General features: G+C 40.5%; 1 protein-coding gene across 1 annotated transcript in view; it reads right to left on the bottom strand.

The window, feature by feature from the left end:
• Positions 1 to 21290, bottom strand: part of nol4lb (nucleolar protein 4-like b) — a 305822-nt gene that overhangs the window by 255076 nt on the left and 29456 nt on the right. The window contains exon 2 of the mRNA XM_080204815.1: positions 5682 to 5837. Coding sequence (XP_080060941.1) covers positions 5682 to 5837 — 156 coding nt within the window. The remainder of the gene's footprint in view (positions 1 to 5681; positions 5838 to 21290) is intronic.

Below are 21290 nucleotides of genomic sequence, written 5' to 3'. Positions count from 1 at the left end.
CCATCCTCTGATATTCTGGAAAAAAACTATTAAAACATATGTCAGAGGTACCCCAAGGTTGGCTGTGAAGAGGATACTGTGACTAGGATGCTTTGGTAGAGACTGTTTATTGCTCACCACAGAGTTTACTTATCCATCCTAAGACCAGACACCCAGTGCTGGCTGACTCTTCTTTATATACACATTTGAGTATAATCAATTAATCAGTACCCAACACCTGTTCTCCCTATTAATTCAAACTACCAGTTATTTAACATCCATGAACAGAGCATATTAGATACTAATAAATCCAATTAAATTGATAAGCAAACAAAAATAGGATACAAAATAATACTTTATCTTATTATACAATCAATCTTTCACATACTCCATATTCCCTGCCATCTTGAAAGCAACAAAAAATGCAGTTACAACATGAAAATGTCTGTGTTCTACTCCATTATAACACAAGGCATCCCTCTTCAAGGATATCCAACAATTTCTTCAAACAAGCAGTTCTTTTTGTGAAACAATCTAGCAACTGATGACTTGTGGCGAGTCACTTTATTTTTTAAATCTCCTTCCCTTCCAACATCTCTTTTATACTTCCAAGATCCACCTTTAACCTCTTTTCCATAATACTCTTTGTCGAATGGACATTGTCCTAGATCAAACAGTTATCTGTGGAGCATTCTATGAACACATTCTTTCCTGGTTGTCCCTTTTATAGAGTTCCTTTAAAATACTTGATGAGTACATAGTTATTTCTGTCACTTATATCAATGCAAATGTCTCCTCAGCTGAGGTGTTTTTAATTACTCTCTATTTGCGTTCCATGCTAATGGACAACATTTATCGTTTATCCCCACTAAAAATATAATGAATACTGCTGTACTTGAATAACCATCGGGAAGGTTAGCGTGTGAGGTGTCATTAAAAATAACTAATTTCATCCTTTCTGGGTCACCAAAGCTGAAAATCTGAGCATACATTATTCTGAGTTTAATTTCTTCAGTGTCTTATTTGCTTTTAGCACTTCCCCAACAGTAGCATATTTCAGCATGGTGTTCAACTCTAATGGGTCACAGCACAGATCCAGTCTAGTTTGGGTGCGTAACCAGTTTAATTGCCCAATTAAGCTTTTTAATTGATCTGCTTCTTTGTTGGTTATCGAGTCTTCCTTTTCTGAGGATCTAACTGAATTTACCGAGACTCTATTGATCCTAGGTGAGATTGTTTGGGTTATTCTCAACTTAGTCTGCTTAATGTCCAAACCTATACACTTAAAAGCTCCAGAGCCAGATTTCCAATTTTGAATTTGTTTATAATTTTTATGTATCACAAATTTCTCAAATGTTGTATATCTCCCAGCCCACAGAAAATTATCTACATGTATTAAGAAAATGCCTGCCAATTTTCCTTTATAGTTCTAATGAAACATTACTGGATTTGCTTTTAGCTATAAACAACCAGCTTTTAGTGGGCAGACCTAACTGAAAAATACCATACTCTGAATGTATCCTTTAGCCCATAAGCAAACTTGTTCAACCTCCAGAATTTGCCCCTTTGTATTCCAGCTTTTTTTGGAGGCTTTAACAATACTTTTCTTTGAAATTGTTCTCCTTGCAAAAATATTGCTTTACGTCAATTGATTTACATCCCCATGATTAACTGGTGACAATGCTAGAAAAATCCTCAAACTCACTTTTCCTATTGTTGGGGAATTTACTCATCCCATTGTTCTTAATTTCCCAAGCTGCAGGCCTAACCTTAGCTTTATATGTACGATCAAGGAGTACTTTCTCTGAATATATCTATCTCTGAGACAACATTGGCAGTCCTTTTCTGGCACCTCTGGGTAAATGCCAAACTCTCTCTACTCATTAGTTCCTTCTGGCATATGTGCCTAGTTCCAACTTTTGGCAGTTGAATTTTGTGATAAATGGCCCTATCCTGATCTTCACTATTCCTTGGTCTTTTCTCAGTTAGCTCATTATCTGTCACAATCTGTTGCTCGTACAGGTCTGGCATATACATGAGCTAAGTGTATGGCGAATCTTCAATTTCCATCATTGTTTTAGGTTCTGTCAATGTGTAACCATGTGGAATGTACTCTCTCAGTTTGGTTACCATCAGTGCCTATAACTTTTCCTGAGCCTCTTCATTCTCTCTCTTTTGTAATATACCATGTCCCCAGGTTTAAAATTAATTACTGATGGCCTGATTCGATACCTGAAACCTGCCCTTTTTTCTGAAACTTCTGCCTTAATGCATGGTATTCAAATATTTTGCAGAACTGGAACTAATGGATGACCCCCTCCAAAGCTGGGGGATAGGTCAAGGTTATTGACAGTATTGTCAGATTCCTGCCATGATACTAACTAACAAGTAGTGCCCAATGCAGCTGTCAGTTTACAACTTAGTTAGTCTGCTAAAATCTTTTGGAACATTTCATCAGTCATGGCATGATTTCTCTCACATATCTCATTGCTAAAAGGACTATATGCTGTTGCATGCATTGCCACAATATTCAAATTTTCATTCCTCCTGCATTCACCATAAATAAATTCTCCTCCATTCTCCATTAAGAATTTAGCTGGTGCTCCTAGCCCCGTCCCTACCAATGTTTCCATTACTTTTTTGTTTTTACTTTTTTGTTTTCGTTGCCAGACTAAATATAGTCACTATGTCTACAAAATGTAAAAGATCTTTTCTCTTTATCCCATAGTTTGAGGTTCATCGCTATGATTTTATTAACATTTCTCACCAATCGCAGACTTACTACTGGTCATGGTAGCATTCTCTTGTACTGTTTACAAATATCACATTTTTCACTAATATCCTTGACAAGTCAAGTGTATTCCTTATCCAGTATCCTTACATCCTTTAATAGAATTTTCAGCTGATGGTCAGAGAGATGTGCAAATTGTCAGTGTAGTTTTGCTATTTCCCCTTAAATCCCTATCCCCACCTGCCATTCAATATCTTTTTAACATTCTGTCTGGAGATGGTGGGCTTTAAAGATATACAATAATGTCCCAAATGTGTAAATTGCAAATCTACAGGTCTCCCAAAGCTTTATTACACTCAATGTCTAACTTAATTTGGGCCTTTTTCATTGACAAAACTAAATGTATTTCACTCAATGCAATACTAGTGCTTGATATAGTGATTTACCCCTGCTATTTTACATGAAATTACTACTTTCTTTCATTATTTCAATATGTTACCATCAGCAAAACTAAAAACAAGTAGAACTGTCATTTTTTTTACTTTACTTTGGTCTTCATTACTTAAGGAATTCATGTAACAGATTAGCTAGTCCATTCCACATAGCAGATGTAAACCGACGATCTAGAATTTGCAATTGAATGAAAATGCAACTAGAATACTCATTACCAGACTGAAACATCTGGTCATCAATAGGGGAGACAGTGGCACAGTGATATTGTCACTAGATTAATAATCCAGAGAGCCAGGGTAATGCTCTGGGGAACTGGATTTGAATCCCACCACTGAAGACAGTGAAATTTGAAATCAATAAAAATTCAGAATTAAAAATGATGACCATTGTTGTAAAACATTCCTTTAGGGAAGGAAATCTGTCATCCTTACCTGATCTAACTCAAACCCACAGAATGTGGGTGACTCATAAAAATGCCCTCTGAAATGACTAGCGACACCTTAATCCCGTGGATGATTTTTTAAAAATGATTCCTTCTGAGTGGGCAGTATTGTCATATTTTGTTTCAAAAATTCTGTTTTTCATTTTTAGGCAGTTCAACACATAATGATACATAAGAACATAAGAAATAGGAGCAGGAGTAGGCCAACTAGCCCTTCGAGCCTGCCCCGCCATTCAATAAGATCATGGCTGATCTGTCGTGGCTCAGTTCCACATTCCCGCCCTCTCCCCATAACCCTTAATCCCCTCTCTTCTTACAGTCACTTATGAAGCACTGGCTATTCTTGAGGTACATCCTCCTTCCATAACTGCCCAATTCCTGCCACCTAGTATAGCTCCCAAAAATGTCGCTGTTCGCATGCCTTTTGTTTGTAACTCTTCTTTCATACAAAATTTGGGCCCTATGTTCAAATGGTCCTAAAATACTGTTAGCTAGCATTGTATCCTCCATCTTTGACATCACCACTGAAGAGCCCATCTGCACCTTAAAAGTGGCCAGGAATTAATGCTTTCCCAGAAATATTTTTAAGGCTACAGATGTTTGATCCAAAAGCATTTCAATCTCTTTGAATCTAATTTCACATAAAACAAAGAGCCTATCCATACTTGGTATTCTAGCACAGGTCAACAATTCAAAGGCAAGTATTGATTTAGGAATTTCCAAGTAGAATCACTGCCAGCTTTTATATGATAAATTAAACCACATTATGCCATGGAAGAATTATCCATTTTTTGAAATTTATCAAAGTCTGTCTAAGTTCAGTAAGTTTCCTTTCATATAAATTTTAACCATGAATTTCAAGAGAGTGTCCAAATCTTCTTTGTCCAATTCATGAGCATCTAGTTCTGCAAACACTTTCCAGCGAATCTTGCTCCTGGCAGGAGGTGAATGTGCCAGATACAACCCTTGCTTTCTTTTCAGTAATAATGTAACCAATGTCCATATGTTAGATGTATTTTTCCATTGATCATTAGGTTCAATTTCACAAAACAATGGTGGAAAATCATATCCTGCCACATTTCATAGAATCCTATAGTACAGTAAGAAGCCATTCGGCCCATCGAGTCGAATCCCACCTAGCCTTATCCCCATAACCCCATGCATTTCTCCCAACACTAAGGGGCAATTTAGCATGGCCAATTCACCTAACCCGCACATCTTTGGACTGTGGAACAAAACCGGAGCACCTGGAGGAAATCCATGCAGACACAGGGAGAACATGCAAACTCACTAACCGCTGTACCAACATGATGCCTCTTTCTTCAAAGAGTCTCCAATTACAATCTTCTCTCAAAAAAACTCAAAGGATCATTTGGACTCAAAACATCAGCTCTTTTTTCTCCTTACGGATGCTGCCAGACCTGCTGATTTTTCAGCATTTTCTCTTTTGGTTTCAGATTCCAGCATCTGCAGTAATTTGTTTTTTTCTCTCTTATGTAAGGAAGTAAATCTTAGATTTGATGAAATCTCCATCAAAATTAAACTTCAAGTTACTAAAGGGAAGGTATTGTAATTCCCCTTAGACAGCTACAATCTAAATAAATAAGAGTAGAGCGTGTGTATTATATAAAGAAGTTCAGTTACATCGGTTGAAATCTGAAGTACTTTCGGAACTGTCATTCCGATTGATGTATTTTAAAGTACGTAAATCAGGGCTAAAGCAGCAATGATTTCCCTTCCCGTCTCCTAGGTGGGCAAGTCCTGATTCAAGACAGTGCATCTCAAATCTTCATTGGCAAGGAACACAGTTCGAATAAGGGTGCTGTCGAAATGTTTGCACTGGTTTTATAGCTAATGGTTACAGTGCGAATCTAATATTTATTATAACCATTAATTTTACAATCGAAACAAAATTGATACAGATTTACTTGGGAGTGTAACATAGCTATGAAATTCTGTGTACATTTGATTAATTTAAAAATATAGCAAACTATACTTTAAGTTACTTGGCCCAGAACTACATCGTATGGGAATATTTATTTGAATACAATAGTTCGTGCAGAAGATTTAACTCACCGCTTTGTAAGTCCGCTTCTGTCCAGCGTGTTTCGTCGTTTTCCCAGTCTCTGTTCCTGTTTCCACATGCATGGAATAAATGATGTCGAAAAAATCTTCTACCACAGCCACGCGTTTCAGAGAGATGCTCTCCTTAGCTGTGACTCCATCTCCAGTCTGTGAAAGCACATTACAACATTCATTAGCAGCGATCGTTTCAGGAATATCAGCGCATCGTTGCTGACCGTATGCATTCAACTAGCTAGCAACGCAGTGATAGGTTATCAGTTATCACAAAACAAGCAAACACATCTTACACATCCCAGATTTTGGAAAGACTGAGACAGGAATCGAAAAAGGGAAGATTATACAGGGACCACTGGTGAGCCTCCAACATATTTCAGTAGAAAACAAAAACATGACTTCTAATTCCCTCTATGGCCTCACACCTCAGACATTCGGCACAAGAATGCCCCATGATTTACAACATATAACTCCAATGGTTTAATTTTCCATTTAAAATAGCAAAGATTTGACTTCACATGTAATCACGAAAATTATCTCTTGCTTTATACAGTTTATAAATAGTCACATTTTGTTTTGTAATGCCCCATAAAGAACCTTGGGACGCTTTATTACATTTGATGCCCTATATAAATATATGTTGTTTATACATAAAACAGTTAATCACATCTTTAACGTTGGATTTGATCGTGCTGTCTCCTAGTTTGGTAAATATTATTTCAAAGTTATCATGTGATACTTATACGATGCATGAAGTAAATTAGGTTAAACAGGAAACAAACGAGTGTATATTTTATTAATTTTAATAATGTGAAAACATTCACCCACTATGGGCCGACGTGGATATTTTGTTATCGGTTCAAAATAGTTTACAACTTCTTCACCATTCTGAATGTATTTAAAAGGCAATTTCCATACGTAAAGAGGTTGGATGACAAGGTTGAGAATTAGCAGGATTGTGAATTAAACGGCTCATTAATCACATCAGCCATTATTTTCCATTTAAAATCATCTTCAATTTATACTCCGCCCCCAGCAGCTTCGTGCCTGGGTGTTGAACCTCAGTTAATTATTGTCTGAAACAACCGTCGACCCATGTTGGACGCGGGGGCTCGAGGAAGAGTTCTTGGAATGCTGCCAGGATAGTTTCCTCGAACAGTGTGTGTTGGAGCCGACGAGGGAGCGAGCTATCTTGGATCTGGTGCTATGTAATGAGGCGGGTAGAATTAGGGACCTTGTGGTGAAGGATCCTCTTGGGGAGAGTGATCATTGTATGGTGGAGTTTCTGGTGCAGATGGAGGAGGAGAAAGTGGGTTCCCGGACACGCGTCCTCTGTTTGAATAGAGGGGAGTACGGTAGGATGAGAGAAGAATTGGCGAATGTGGACTGGGGGAGCGTGTTGGAAGGAGGGTCTGTTGAGGAGCAGTGGAGGATCTTTAAGGAGATCTTTCTTGGTGCTCAGCGGAAATTTATTCCGATGGTCAAAAAGGATAGTAGGAAGAGAGGTAATAAGCCGTGGATAACGAAGGAGGTGAAGGAAAGTGTTAAATTAAAAGCGGAGGAATTTAGAGTAGCTAAGAGTAGTGGGCGAGAAGAGGATTGGGAGAGGTTTAAATGTCAACAAAGATTGACAAAGAAGTTGATAAAGAAGGGTAGGAGAAACTATGAAGCTGGGCTAGCGCTTAATATAAAAAAGATAGCAAGAGTTTTTATAAATATATAAAAAGGAAGAGGCTGGCTAGGGTGAATGTTGGTCCTTTAGAGGATGAGAAAGGGGACCTAGTGGTAGGGGATGAGGATATGGCTAAGGTATTGAATAACTTTTTTGTTTCTGTCTTCACGGAGGAGGACGTGAATAATTTGCCGGGTGTTAGCGATGGAAAGGTGGTAGGACTGGAGGGTCTTAATGACATTACTGTTACTAGAGAGGCGGTGCTCAACAGACTGGAGGGGCTGATTGTGGACAAGTCCCCAGGACCGGATGGAATGCATCCGAGGGTTCTGAAAGAAATAGCAGAGGTGATAGTGGATGCCTTGGTGGTTATTTTCCAGACATCGCTGGATTCCAGGGAAGTGCTGGATGATTGGAAAACGGCTAATGTTACGCCGTTGTTTAAGAAGGGTGCCAGGCAAAAGGCGGGGAATTATAGGCCGGTTAGTTTAACGTCTGTGGTGGGTAAAATGTTAGAATCTGTCACTAAGGAGGAAATTGCGAGGCATCTTGAAGGGAATTGCTTGATAGAGCAGACGCAGCACGGTTTCATTAAAGGGAAGTCGTATCTGACAAATTTACTGGAGTTCTATGAGGATGTGTCTAGGGCGGTGGATAGAGGAGAGCCGGTGGATGTGGTCTTTCTAGATTTTCAGAAGGCGTTTGACAAAGTACCTCACAAGAGGTTATTGCAGAAGGTCGAGGGACATGGAGTTGGGGGTAGGGTGTTAGCGTGGATAGAGGATTGGTTGTCAAATAGGAGGCAGAGAGTGGGGGTCAACGGGTGCTATTCGGATTGGCGGATGGTGACTAGTGGAGTGCCCCAGGGGTCGGTGCTGGGGCCTCAGCTTTTTACCATTTATATAGATGATCTGGAGGAGGGAACCGAGTGTAGGGTGTCGAAATTTGCTGATGACACCAAGATTGGGGGAACGGCAAATTGTGCGGAGGGTGTGGAGAGTCTGCAGAAGGATCTAGATAGGCTGGGCGAATGGGCCAGGAAATGGCAAATGGAATTTAATGTTGGCAAGTGTGAGGTGGTCCACTTTGGTAGGAAGAATGGTAGGAAGGACTATTACTTACGGGGCGAAAAACTGCAGCAGGCGACGGTGCAGAGGGACCTCGGGGTCCTTGTGCATGAGTCGCAAAAACCCAGCTTGCAGGTGCAGCAGGTGGTCAGGAAGGCAAATGGGATGCTGGCCTTCATAGCGAGGGGGATTGAATATAAAAGTAGGGAGGTCTTGCTGCAGCTGTATAGGGCATTGGTGAGGCCGCAGTTGGAGTACTGTGTGCAGTTTTGGGCACCACACCTGCGCAAAGATATTTTGGCCTTGGAGGGAGTGCAGAGGAGGTTTACTAGGCTGATACCGGAGTTGAGGGGGTTGAGCTATGAGGAGAGGCTGAATAAACTGGGCTTGTACTCGTTAGAGTTTAGAAGAATGAGGGGAGATCTCATTGAGACGTATAAGATGATGAATGGGATGGATAGGATAGAGGTGGAGAGACTCTTCCCGCTCAAAAAAGACAGTAGGACTAGGGGGCACAGCCTCAAGATAAAAGGGGGGCGGTTTAGAACGGAGTTGAGGAGGAACTTCTTCACTCAAAGGGTGGTGAATCTCTGGAATTCTCTGCCCGTTGAAGTGGTGGAGGCTGCCTCGCTAAATATTTTTAAGACGCGGGTTGATGGGTTTTTGATAAGAGAGGGGATTAAGGGTTATGGGGAGAAAGCAGGAAAGTGGAACTGAGCAGCGACAGATCAGCCATGATCTTATTGAATGGCGGGGCAGGCTCGAAGGGCTAGATGGCCTACTCCTGCTCCTACTTCTTATGTTCTTATGTTCTAACCGAGCAAAGTGGTAATATATTAAACATTAGTGTGATCCATTGCATTTTTGAAATACTATCTTGCAAATGGCCATAATTGCTCTAGCTACAAATGTAAATGTTCTAGAGCCAGCTACACGAGAATATCACCAGAGTACTTGGAATGGGTACTTGATACTTGGACTGATAGAAATCAGTTGCAGTTGAATTTGAGGGGAAAACACCTTCATGCTATACCACAGGTGGTAAGAAAAAGAAAAACTGCACTTGTGCAGCACCTTTCAGGACCCAAATTCGCTTTACAGCCAGTGAAGTATTTTTGAAGTGTAGTCGTTGTTCTAGTGTAGGATATAAAAGATGCGTATTGAGCCATGGGTGCCAACCGTGGCTGCCAACTATCTGGACTGACACTGAGCAATACCGAGAAAATGCTGCATTTTGGACGGTGTTACCTTCTGGTCAAGATTAACCATGGCCTGCTCTATCAGTTCAGATCCCAAGGCACATTTTCAAAGAATAAGTAAAACTTATTCCTGGTCAATGTTTGTCCCTCAACCAAAACATATTAAGCAGTCCTTCATCTTTCTCATTGATGTTGATGGAGCCCTGTTGTGTACAAGTGGATCTGTTTACCAACATATCAGTCCCACTAATTCTGTTAATACTGCCAATTCTGAGTATGTAACTATTTACAACCTGTGATCATGAAAGAATCAATAGGACAGGTTTTCCTGGGTTTAACAAAGAGGTTAGTTTATTATACTTAAACTGATGTAAGAACGAGCACTGATTTTCCTGTGGGCATGCACACACTTTTGAAGTCTTGCTCCTTCTTCTGGTGAATGAGGAGTTGTGTTCACAAACAGGGCATTTACAGACACAAACTCAATTTACAAGATAATTGTTGGAATGCAAGTCCTTACAGGTAATTAAGTCTTAAAGATACATACAATGTGAGTGGAGAGAAGGCCAAGCACTGGCTGAAGAGGTGGGTTTTGTCTCCAGCCCCATAACTTGCCTGGGCTTGCAAAATCTCACTAGCTGTTCTAGCTGGAGACAATGTACACCTCTTTAACCTGTGCTTGGCTCTCTCTCCACTCACATTGTCTGTATCTTTAAGACTTGATTACCTGTAAAGGCTCGCATTCCAACCATTATCTTGTAAATTGAGTTTGTGTCTGTATATGCTGTTTGTGAAGACAAATCCTCACTCACCTGAAGAAGGAGTGAGACTCCCAAAGCTTGTGCTATCAAACAAACCTGTTGGACTTTAACCTAGTGTTGTGAGATTTCTTACTGTGCTTACGCCAGTCCAACACTGGCATTTCCAGAACATGGCATGCACACGCACATACCCACACTCAAAGTGCATATACATACAAATGCAGATTAGAGTGGGGAAGAAAAGATTGACTAAATCTAAGTACATACAAAAATTCAATCGAATATACAGTCTTTTGTTTGAGTACTTGGCTGTCTTCTAGCTAATTTCAATGGTCTTGATGCTTCCGATTTAAAGATACAGATGATGTGTTGTTATTTGGGAGGATGTCGTGCTGGTTCAGATTCTTTTAAGAAATCTCTGTCAGCAGCTGGATGTGCCTCGATTATCACAGTCAGGAAACTGCTCGAAGTTTACCAGGTGGATTTGGAGACAAAAGGAGGCAGGAGGAATGCCACTTAGGTCTTCTCCTCAAGATTAAGCTTGGTGTCAGATAGCTCTGGTGGCACCTATCCCATCAATCAAAATGGCGGGATCCCACATCAGATTCTGCACCTGGAGCGTCATGAGTTGTGCACAGGCAAGTTCCCCTCTGGCGCTCCTCACAGGCCAGCAGCTGATTTGCCGACCTGCCCTCAGATGATGGGGTTGAAGGTCCTGGAGCCATATTTTAAAAAACTGTCCAGCACACTCATATCACTCTCTCCAGGCCATCTGTCTTCACCAGATCACACAGGACATCAACAGCCCAGTGGAAAAAGGCTAGCAGCCTTCAACAAAGTCTGTTCCTTGATTCAACCATCTTCCCTCTGAGCTCATCTACTATGAGGTGCCTATGCCCCACTTCAACCTCCACTCACTGCATCTGGTTCTTCATCCATTCCCTTTCAGTAAATGATGCAGTATCTCTTTGATCCTCTTGTTTGTGAAATTTTCATGCAGATTTTTCAAGGTTCAACTTCCCTCTGCCTTCCATTGTTCGTCTTTTTCATCCACCTTCTTGCATCTCTGCCTGCCATTGCAAACCCTCACCCTGCAAATCAATGCAAATGGCATTTGTGCCACCTGCCTGTGAAAAACCAACCCACCATTGGAGAATTGCAACATGATTTTACTCCAGTACGTTTTTGACTTTTTGGATCTCTGTTCCTGCCCACCACTGAACCTGCCATGGATGGGATGACAGAATTCTCCCTTTGTTGAATTTTGCAGACAGACTGACTCCACTCCAATGAATTAGAATATGGGACATATACTAAATAAAATTGAGATTAGCCATCATGGGCTGTGAGTTCAAATTACTTTAGTCTCTGTGGTCTGTCTTTAAAGTTCAATTCAGATTTCCAGGGCATGGATGAAAAATCATTATTTGGCATACGCTTTTACACCTTCATGACAAAAGCAAGAAGACCATCATCTTATCAAGACCATAACATCATAAGAAATAGGAACAGGGTAAGCCATTCAGCCCTTTCAGCCTGCTCTACCATTTAATAAGATCATGGATGATCTAACACTCACTATGTCCACTTTCCTGCCTTATCTCTGAAACCCTTAATTCCCCTACCTATGATGTGCCTATGCCCCACTTCAACCTTGAGGCAGAGAGTGGGTGTCAATGGGTGCTACTAGGATTGGCGGTTGGTGACTAGTGGAGTGCCCCAGGGATCGGTGCTGGGGCCTCAGCTTTTTACCATTTATATAGATGACCTGGAGGAGGGAACCGAGTGTAGGGTGTCGAAATTTGCTGATGACACCAAGATTGGGGGAACGGCAAATTGTGCGGAGGTTGTGGAGAGTCTGCAGAAGGATCTAGATAGGCTGGGTGAATGGGCCAGGAAATGGCAAATGGAATTTAATGTTGGCAAGTGTGAGGTGGTCCACTTTGGTAGGAAGAATGGTAGGAAGTACTATTACTTACGGGGCGAAAAACTGCAGCAGGCGACGGTGCAGAGGGACCTCGGGGTCCTTGTGCATGAGTCGGAAAAACCCAGCTTGCAGGTGCAGCAGGTGGTCAGGAAGGCGAATGGGATGCCGGCCTTCATAGCGAGGGGGATTGAATATAAAAGTAGGGAGGTCTTGCTGCATCTGTATAGGGCATTGGTGAGGCCGCAGCTGGAGTACTGTGTGCAGTTTTGGGTGCCACACCTGCGCAAAGATATTTTGGCCTTGGAGGGAGTGCACAGGAGGTTTACTAGGCTGATACCGGAGTTGAGGGGGTTGAGCTATGAGGAGAGGCTGAATAAACTGGGCTTGTACTCGTTAGAGTTTAGAAGAATGAGGGGAGATCTCATTGAGACGTATAAGATGATGAATGGGATGGATAGGATAGAGGTGGAGAGACTCTTCCCGCTCAAAAAAAGACAGTAGGACTAGGGGGCACAGCCTCAAGATAAAAGGGGGGCGGTTTAGAACGGAGTTGAGGAGGAACTTCTTCACTCAAAGGGTGGTGAATCTCTGGAATTCTCTGCCCGTTGAAGTGGTGGAGGCTGCCTCGCTAAATATTTTTAAGACGCGGGTTGATGGGTTTTTGATAAGAGAGGGGATTAAGGGTTATGGGGAGAAAGCGGGAAAGTGGAACTGAGCAGCGACAGATCAGCCATGATCTTATTGAATGGCGGGGCAGGCTCGAAGGGCTAGATGGCCTACTCCTGCTCCTATTTCTTATGTTCTTATGTTCTTAGTTCATTAATATTAAAACTTGAGAGAGGAGTGTTTGCAACATGCCACTCTACTACACATACACATGCATAGGGGAGGATAGATAAAATAAGTTTTTACAATTATGGATAGCAAAGGAAGCACATAAACATATATTAGTTCATGTGATTATCAGAGTCCAGAGTCAGAGTTCAGTGAGGAGTCTTTTCACATCGGAGCTCCAGTTCAGCTGGCTGAAGACCAAAATTGCTGGGTTCTGTTTACAGTTGATGCTGATGCCATAAAATGAAGTCAATGCACAGAGACTGGGTCAGTTCTGCAGTCAATGGCAAGAAGTCTTCCAATAGAGGCAAGCTTCGAGCAGGCAGTTGCTCAGCCTGGTGTTGTGCTTCTTGGTGTTCACTGGTTGGATGTTAAACTGCAGACTGAGGTCTGATCATTCTCAGATCGCAAATAAATATAGAGATTTCAAAGTGGTAATTTGAGTCTTGTGACTTCCTTTCTCCACATTGATTTCAAAAGTAATGTTAATCCAGTCTCTGGAACTGGGTTTGATAAGATCCCATCCATTGGCTTTTGAAAAAGTTACTATCCATATTGAGGTTCTTGTGTGGGAAAGCCATTGTCCAGGCAGATTCTCTAACTCCACTACTGGGATAAGCTTATCAAGATGTAAACGATGTCCATTGTCCCCTCAATGGTTCCCCTGTGAAATGGACCTGGACAATTATTAACAGTCTGTTCACAGCTCTTCTGCAGGCACAACAAGTTTTGATCTGCCAGTTCCCTGGTTTTGCAATTGTAATATCCTTGCAATTGGGTCTGTGATTCCACAAAGCTGATGAGGATGATTTGTTCTTTTAACTCCTGTTGGTAGCTTCCAAATCAGTCATGACTTTTAGCAGCCATCTTTTTTAGGTTCAGCAGAAACTCCAATTTTAAAATTAGCAACAAGAATAAAGTTTTGATACGTATAATTTTGGATTTCATGTCATATTCACATTATTATAAAAAATCATGGAGAAGTCTATAGGCATTGGATGTTTCTGATGGAGAATGGAGGGGAATTCGTCAATGGTGAGTATAGAGAGATATATGAAAAGAGAAAAATCTTAAATGGACTCTGTGAAAGGAATCATTTGGTAATCAAGAAAATATTGCAGGAAGTTTTGGCTTCTGGTGATTGAAGAAATGCTGCATGAAATTTTAGCTAATCAACCAGCCTAACGTAGACAGTTCATGTAAAAATATTACTCCAGGTAGTTGGAGGATATTGTCCCTGTCAAACTATGAACAAAATCCCAAATTGCCTTCTATGTTGTGCTCCAGGAAGTACTGCAATTTGTTCTCTTTTTCTGCATATTTGAACACTTTGCATGCAGAGAGACTGGCTTTCGTCAAGACTGAGGTTTCAGAGAAGATTCAGAGAGTGCTAAGGCATCAGATAAGACCGTGCTAGGCAGTGGTTAATTTAAAAGTAGTGTAGTTCAAAATGGAGAGATATCGAGAATGGAAAGGCCTTAGTAAGGTAATTGGTTGTAAAAGTAAGACAGCACTTATCAAACAAGCAGTCAAAGTGTTATAGTTCACTCCTCATGGTCAACTGGAATTAATTACAACATTTTGGATTCCTATAGAAGCAAACAATTTATCCTGTACCTTAGGTGCTCATGTGTTTGGTGAAGAAGATTCCAAGGAATAGAATATGGAGAATGATGAAGTGAATGGTTAAGACACACATAACAGAGCTATCACATCTAAAGACCAATTGCCTATGGTGGAATATATATATATGTGTATATGTATATATATTCCATAAGGGTCAGGTGAAAGTTGGAATACAACAAATGTGGGAAATGCAGGAAAAGCTACTGGCAACTTTAAATATTGATTGAACAAGATGGCCAAGGAGTGAGGTCCATAGGTTGGTAGAATGGACTGAAAGGAGAGTAAAAAGGCACAGTGCAAGTATGTTAGTCAGTCCGAATTGACTCCTACATCAGAAAAAGACCTCACACTGAAGAAAGAGTCTCCAATAATGCAATCTTGCAGTAGCAGTCCTGACATACATAAAATCATATGTAGAAGCTATAACTTGAATAGATTGCATGATGAAATAAAGACCGCAAAACAATTGCAGAACACAACCAAAAAATAGAATCTTCATGAGCTTGAAATTTTGGCAACTGCCTATAAATTGAGGCTAATTAGAAAGGGAAAGTGAAAGGAGTTAGATTGTTTGAGAGTGTTTAGACATTATTAAGTTCCAGATAAGGGAAAACAACTTCATCAAACAGTTGGATTTGTACAGTAAAATAATCTTGAAAATGGGATTTATAAGTCTAAAATTAGGCTAGTTGTGGGAATTTTAGAGTAACTGAGTAACTGGGTGACTCAGATGTTAATGTTGACATTCCTATAGCTGGAAAAATAATCTTGGAAATCTTTTTAGCCCTTTTGAAAGTGTAGGTCAATTATCATAAAAGCTGAATTTCCACAGGGAGATGCTTTTAAAACCTGAATGAAACTGCCAGTGTGTTGTATTTGTCGGTGAGATCTGTTTTGCTAAAAAAGCGGGTGTATTCACCTAAACGCAGTTACAACAATGTTTCATTAGTGTAAAAGAAAAACCTTCAGGCATCTTCATGATGCACGTTGATGATTTTATAAGAATTGTGTTATTTATAAGACCCAAACTGAATTTAAGATGAGGAGTCTGGCTTGTGGGGTTGTTAAATATATTGGTTTCAATATTAAGCAGCACAGGTCTGGAATAACTTTAGATCAACAGTCTATTCCTTCTTAGAAAGCAGTACTTCCATCCTGGTTAGTTGTACGAGATCCTCACAGAAAGGTGATATTTTGGAAAACTTCCAATAGAAATATTCTTTAAGAAAAGAAAAAGAAAGGTGATGTCTTTTCTAACGAGAGGGAGCAATTACAAATCTTGATTGGTCAGTTGAAATGATTGAGAACTCAGACTAAATCAAATGCTCGTTTTGATGTGTTGGAATTGAGCACTATGACAAAACAACCTAAATTCAACAATGTTTTACAAGCAAATACAACATTACAAAATAAATCTGGAGAAAAGCACATTCGGGTTTTCACCCTTAAGTCTCCAAAATAAAATTAATCTGTTATTTTTAGCAATGCCTTAGATGTTAATCTTGATGAGTATTCGGGTGCGGCTGGTTTCATAATATTTTTGACAGGTGAAAATGGAAAATGTTATCCTTTAAGCTAAGAAAAAATAAGTTGTTCGAAGTATTTTGCCTGCTGAAACACTGACTGTTGTGAAGGCATTGGATATGGGATTCTAAATATCAAGTATTTTATGTGAGATTGTGTGCAATAAGCCTACTGAAGATAATATATCAATTTAGTGTAATGTAGTTAATCATTCATTGTGGGATAGTATACACTCCACAAAATGTTACTGAGAAAAGGCTACCCATTGACCACGCTGGCTTGAAATAACTGCTGTGAAGAAAAAAATTCTGAAAGTGAAATGCATGGATGCAAGTCAGCAACATTCTGACTGTTTCACAAAACGAAATTCATGTTCAAAAAAATGGTTTGAGATCTTAATGGAAAGGAACCTCTCAATGTTGTGCTTTTTTAGAGGATATGGATCTTTTTGATTCTGAAGGGTGGCATGGACAAGTTGGGCCAAAGGGCCTGTTTCTTTGCGGTAAACCTCTATGACTTTATTTTTTATTTAAGGATCAGTTAATTGTATATTAATTGTATGCAAGTGGTTGGTATTAACTGATAATTCACTTGAATCACCATAAATAAATGCAAGCAAACTGGCTGTTGGGTGAGGAGGTGTATGCTTGTGATGTGTAAATAAGCATAATATAAAAGATTGGCTGCAGTTCTATCCTTCATCAATTGGCTTTCTGGAGTTTTACACACAAAGTAGTACCTTAGGTTCAACCATCTTCAGTTGCTTCATCAATGATTTTCCCTCTACCATAAGGTAGAAATTGGGGATGTTTCTTGATGGCTATACTGTTCCATTCAATTTGCAACTTCTAAGATATCATAGAGGTCTGTGCTTGCATTCAACAAGATCTGGAACATTTGCTTTTGAAGGGTTAACAGTTGGCCTCCACTAAATAGCAGTACTTTTTGGCTGCACACCATTAAATGACATAGTCATTAGTGAGGGGACGCTGGGATGTCTCCTCAGCCAAATATCTTCCTCCTGTGGTTGCTCCTATTTCTTATTTCTTACAAGGCACAGCTGAATCGTGAGGTCAGCAATTAGCATATTCATCTCATTCCTAACGGGCATCCTATTTCTCCCAGGTCACAAGAGGTGTAAAATTGAGTAGACTTCCAAGACCTACTGAGATCTACCATTGCACACGATCACCCAACAATTGGTTTTGGATTTCTGGGCAGTCTCTCCCTTTTGTCCTCATTCTGCCTTAAGTGTGGGTTCCAATCAAACTGCAGCCATCCTCCCCCGAGTGTGAGACCCTTCAAACTGCATGAGGGGAGACACAGCCCATTCTCAAATCCCCCACTGTGCTCTGGCAGCTTGGCCTTTCATGGGACCCAACCTGGGTAACTCATAGTCTCCCCTAGTGCAGAGGTGAATGTACAGGTTCACACTTATGTGGAGCTGTAGTAAATGGCGGTGGTGTAACGTCATGCTGGCAACTGTTGAATATCCGGTGACGGGTAGAGGGGGGTGGTGAAAGTCTCGGAGAGGGTGCTTGCTAATGACATGCTAATGTCTTAAAATGAACTTTCTGCAATTCCGCAGTGTGTTTCATGCCATTCTGCCAGCTAGGGGCTGGTAAGATTGGAACTCAGAAACTTGCCAACACAAATTGTGCTTTCCAGATTTTCAGCACATTCCACTATTCCCACAGACAGGGAATGTGGATTCCAAATCACCCCCAATATTTGGAGTCTGTTTCCAGCATTTTCTGTTTGATTGCAAAGAAAATGGAATTGGATACAAATTGAAAAGGTAAAATTTGCAGGTCTATGGGACAAAAGCAGGGGCATTAGACCAATTGGTGGATCTTCCAAAGTGTCATAGGCATGAAAGCCCGAATGGCCTCCTTTTGTGCTCTATGATTCCATGTAATTCACCTCTCTTTTTAAATTCATACATTCTGTGTTTTAATTAGTGTGGCTAATTTACCTTGGCAATTTTAATCATAAATGTGAATTTAGGTATTTTTACTTTGAGAGTTGACAGGAAGTATGTGCAGACTAATATGGATAAAAATGGAATATTTACTACGGGTCTTGCAAAACCAAATTATACTGACATCTCGCTTACAGCTGACTAAAACCATTTGTAGAAGATATTGAAACAAGGTGACAAAATCAATTCCTGTCCAGTTAGAGTTGTCAGGTAGAAATGTATTTATTTTTATATACTTCCAGATGTTAAACATTTACTTTCTGTCAGAGGCCATTTCATATCAGGAGCTGAAAATGCAGCATTTTGCTTTGACTTCATGCATAATCTGTTTTGTCATCTGTGCCGGTCTTATGGTTTGTGTACAAACTAGACACCTGTCTCCAGGACAATAAAGTAATCACAGCTGTGTGCTCAAAGGTCAGTTTGACTTCATACACAGGGAGTGCATTCTGCCCATGGAACTTTATGCACCTAATTCTGATGCATGAAATTAAACTCTGCTTACGTAATGGGCAGTTGCAGCCATTTTAATCATAGAATCCCGACAGTGCAGAAGGAGTCTGCACCAACCACAGTTCCCTCAGACTCTATCCTTGTAAACCCATGTATTTACCCTGCTATTCCCTTGACACTAAGGGGCAATTTACATAAGAACATAAGAAATAGGAGCAGGAGTAGGCCATCTGGCCCTTCGAGCCTGCCCCGCCATTCAATAAGATCATGGCTGATCTGTCGTGGCTCAGTTCCACTTTCCGGCCCTCTCCCCATAACCCTTAATCCCCTCTCTTATCAAAAACCCATCAATCCGCTTCTTGAAAATATTTAGCGAGGCAGCCTCCACCACTTCAACGGGTAGAGAATTCCAGAGATTCACCACCCTTTGAGTGAAGAAGTTCCTCCTCAACTCCGTTCTAAAACGCCCCCCCTTCATCTTGAGGCTGTGCCCCCTAGTCCTACTGTCTTTTTTCAGTGGGAAGAGTCTCTCCACCTCTATCCTATCCATCCCATTCATCATCTTATACGTCTCAATGAGATCTCCCCTCATTCTTCTAAACTCCAACGAGTACAAGCCTAGTTTATTCAGCCTCTCCTCATAGTTCAACCCCCTCAACTCCGGTATCAGCCTAGTAAACCCCCTCTGCACTCCCTCCAAGGCCAAAATATCTTTGCGCAGGTGCGGCGCCCAAAACTGCACACAGTACTCCATTTAGCATGGCCAATCCACCTAGCCTGCATAAATTGAAATGTGAGAGGAAACCAGAGCACCTGAGGAAACCCACGCAGACACGGGGAGAACATGCAAACTCCACACAGTCGGTCAGCCAAAGCCGGAATTGAACCCAGCTCACTGGCACTCTGAGGTAGCAGTGCTAACCACTGTGCCAGCCTAATGATGCAATTGTTTTGTTTAATGATAAGGATATATACTTAAATAATTCTCTCCAAGATTTAATCTGACCAAGAGAATTTTTTTAGATGTTTGAATACATTTGGTCACCTTTTTACCTGTGGGAGCCTATTGAATATTTTGTTTAGGCAGCTATTAAAAGGTAATGTCGTCATAGTCCCAGATGAACATTGGCTGTGACTGGTGGTAAATTAACCTGAGGATCACCACACCTCAGATGAAGGGCAAGGTTTAGATGGCGGGCCTTTATGAATAACCTCAGACGGTATTGAATCCACACTGTTAGCATCACTCTGCATCACTAACCAGCTGTCCAGTCAACTGAGCTAAACCAACTCCCGTTATACTACAACTGTCACATTAACACTAAGCCATTTGCTTGACATCAACAGTGCACTCACAATATAAACACAATCTGAATCTGAAGTCAGGTCTGTAAATAATGTTATAATTTTTGGACCTACTCTAGACACTCTTTTAGATTCAGTGGCAATGATGATTTATTGAGCAGACTCTTCATTTCTACTTAATTAATTGCCATTGCCCAATGCATATACATAGAAAAACTGAGCATCTAACAATGCATCCATAATCTCACTAACTGAATATTGCAGGGATAATATTTGGCAGACACTAATAGGACAATGGGAAGGGCCAGTGCAAAAATATTAGGCACTCTAAACAAACCTTCAGCCTTGTGCACCAAACAAAACCCCAATAAGCATGCAGAAATTAATAAGGTATGACCAAAAATTATGCACTGTTATGGATTTAATTTACACAAAGTGAGACTATTATGACTGATTATACATCCTCATTGTTCTATATTTTTCACAGGATGTGTACTAGGAAAAAATACATATTATAATGTGTAATATGAGTCACACGATATAAAATATGTTTCTGCAGCAGATGTTAGATGATCTTATGTGCAATTTACATAATCAATAATCATTTCAATAGACTAGACTAGATTAGGTTCTTTGATATCTTTTACTGGTTCAAACTTTTGGAATACTAAGTAGAGGTGAACAAATTTATAAAACTTTTGCATTAAAGTAAGGAAGATAATATGAAATTTTGGAAGACTACAATGTAATAACTTGGAAATCTGCCTCACAGCACCAGGGACTCAGGTTCAATTCTGGCTTTAGGTCATTGTTTTTGTAGGTTCCCTCCGGCTGCTCCGATTTCCTGGTACACTCCAAAGATGTGTGGGTTAGGTTGATTGGCCCTGTTAAATTGCCCCTTAGTGTCAGAAGGATTAGCAGAGTAAATACGTGGGGTTTCGGGATCAGAGCCTGGGTGGGATTGGCCTGCTTCTGTAGAGATTCTATATATGCTGCTGAAGTCTGTTTGTTTACCTATGTGATTGCATGAATAGTTAATTTCCACCCCCTCGTCCCATTTTGCCTTGGCAACAGGAGCAAAGTTTATAAAGGATTTATGAAGTTGCTGCCTTCCCCGATGGCTTTGCAGAGAGGTTCAAATTATTTTCATAGTTGGACCTTATTTCTACTTTCACAGCAGGCTGTGAGCGCTGATCCAATACAGGGCAGATTGCAATCCGAATGTGATGAGTTTAAAAGAGGCAGGAGGAAAGCAAT

Source organism: Carcharhinus amblyrhynchos, chromosome 16 (assembly GCF_965287045.1).
Source record: "Carcharhinus amblyrhynchos chromosome 16, sCarAmb.v2.hapA, whole genome shotgun sequence".
Lineage (NCBI taxonomy): Eukaryota > Metazoa > Chordata > Chondrichthyes > Carcharhiniformes > Carcharhinidae > Carcharhinus > Carcharhinus amblyrhynchos.
This window is presented reverse-complemented; position numbering and strand designations above follow the sequence as displayed.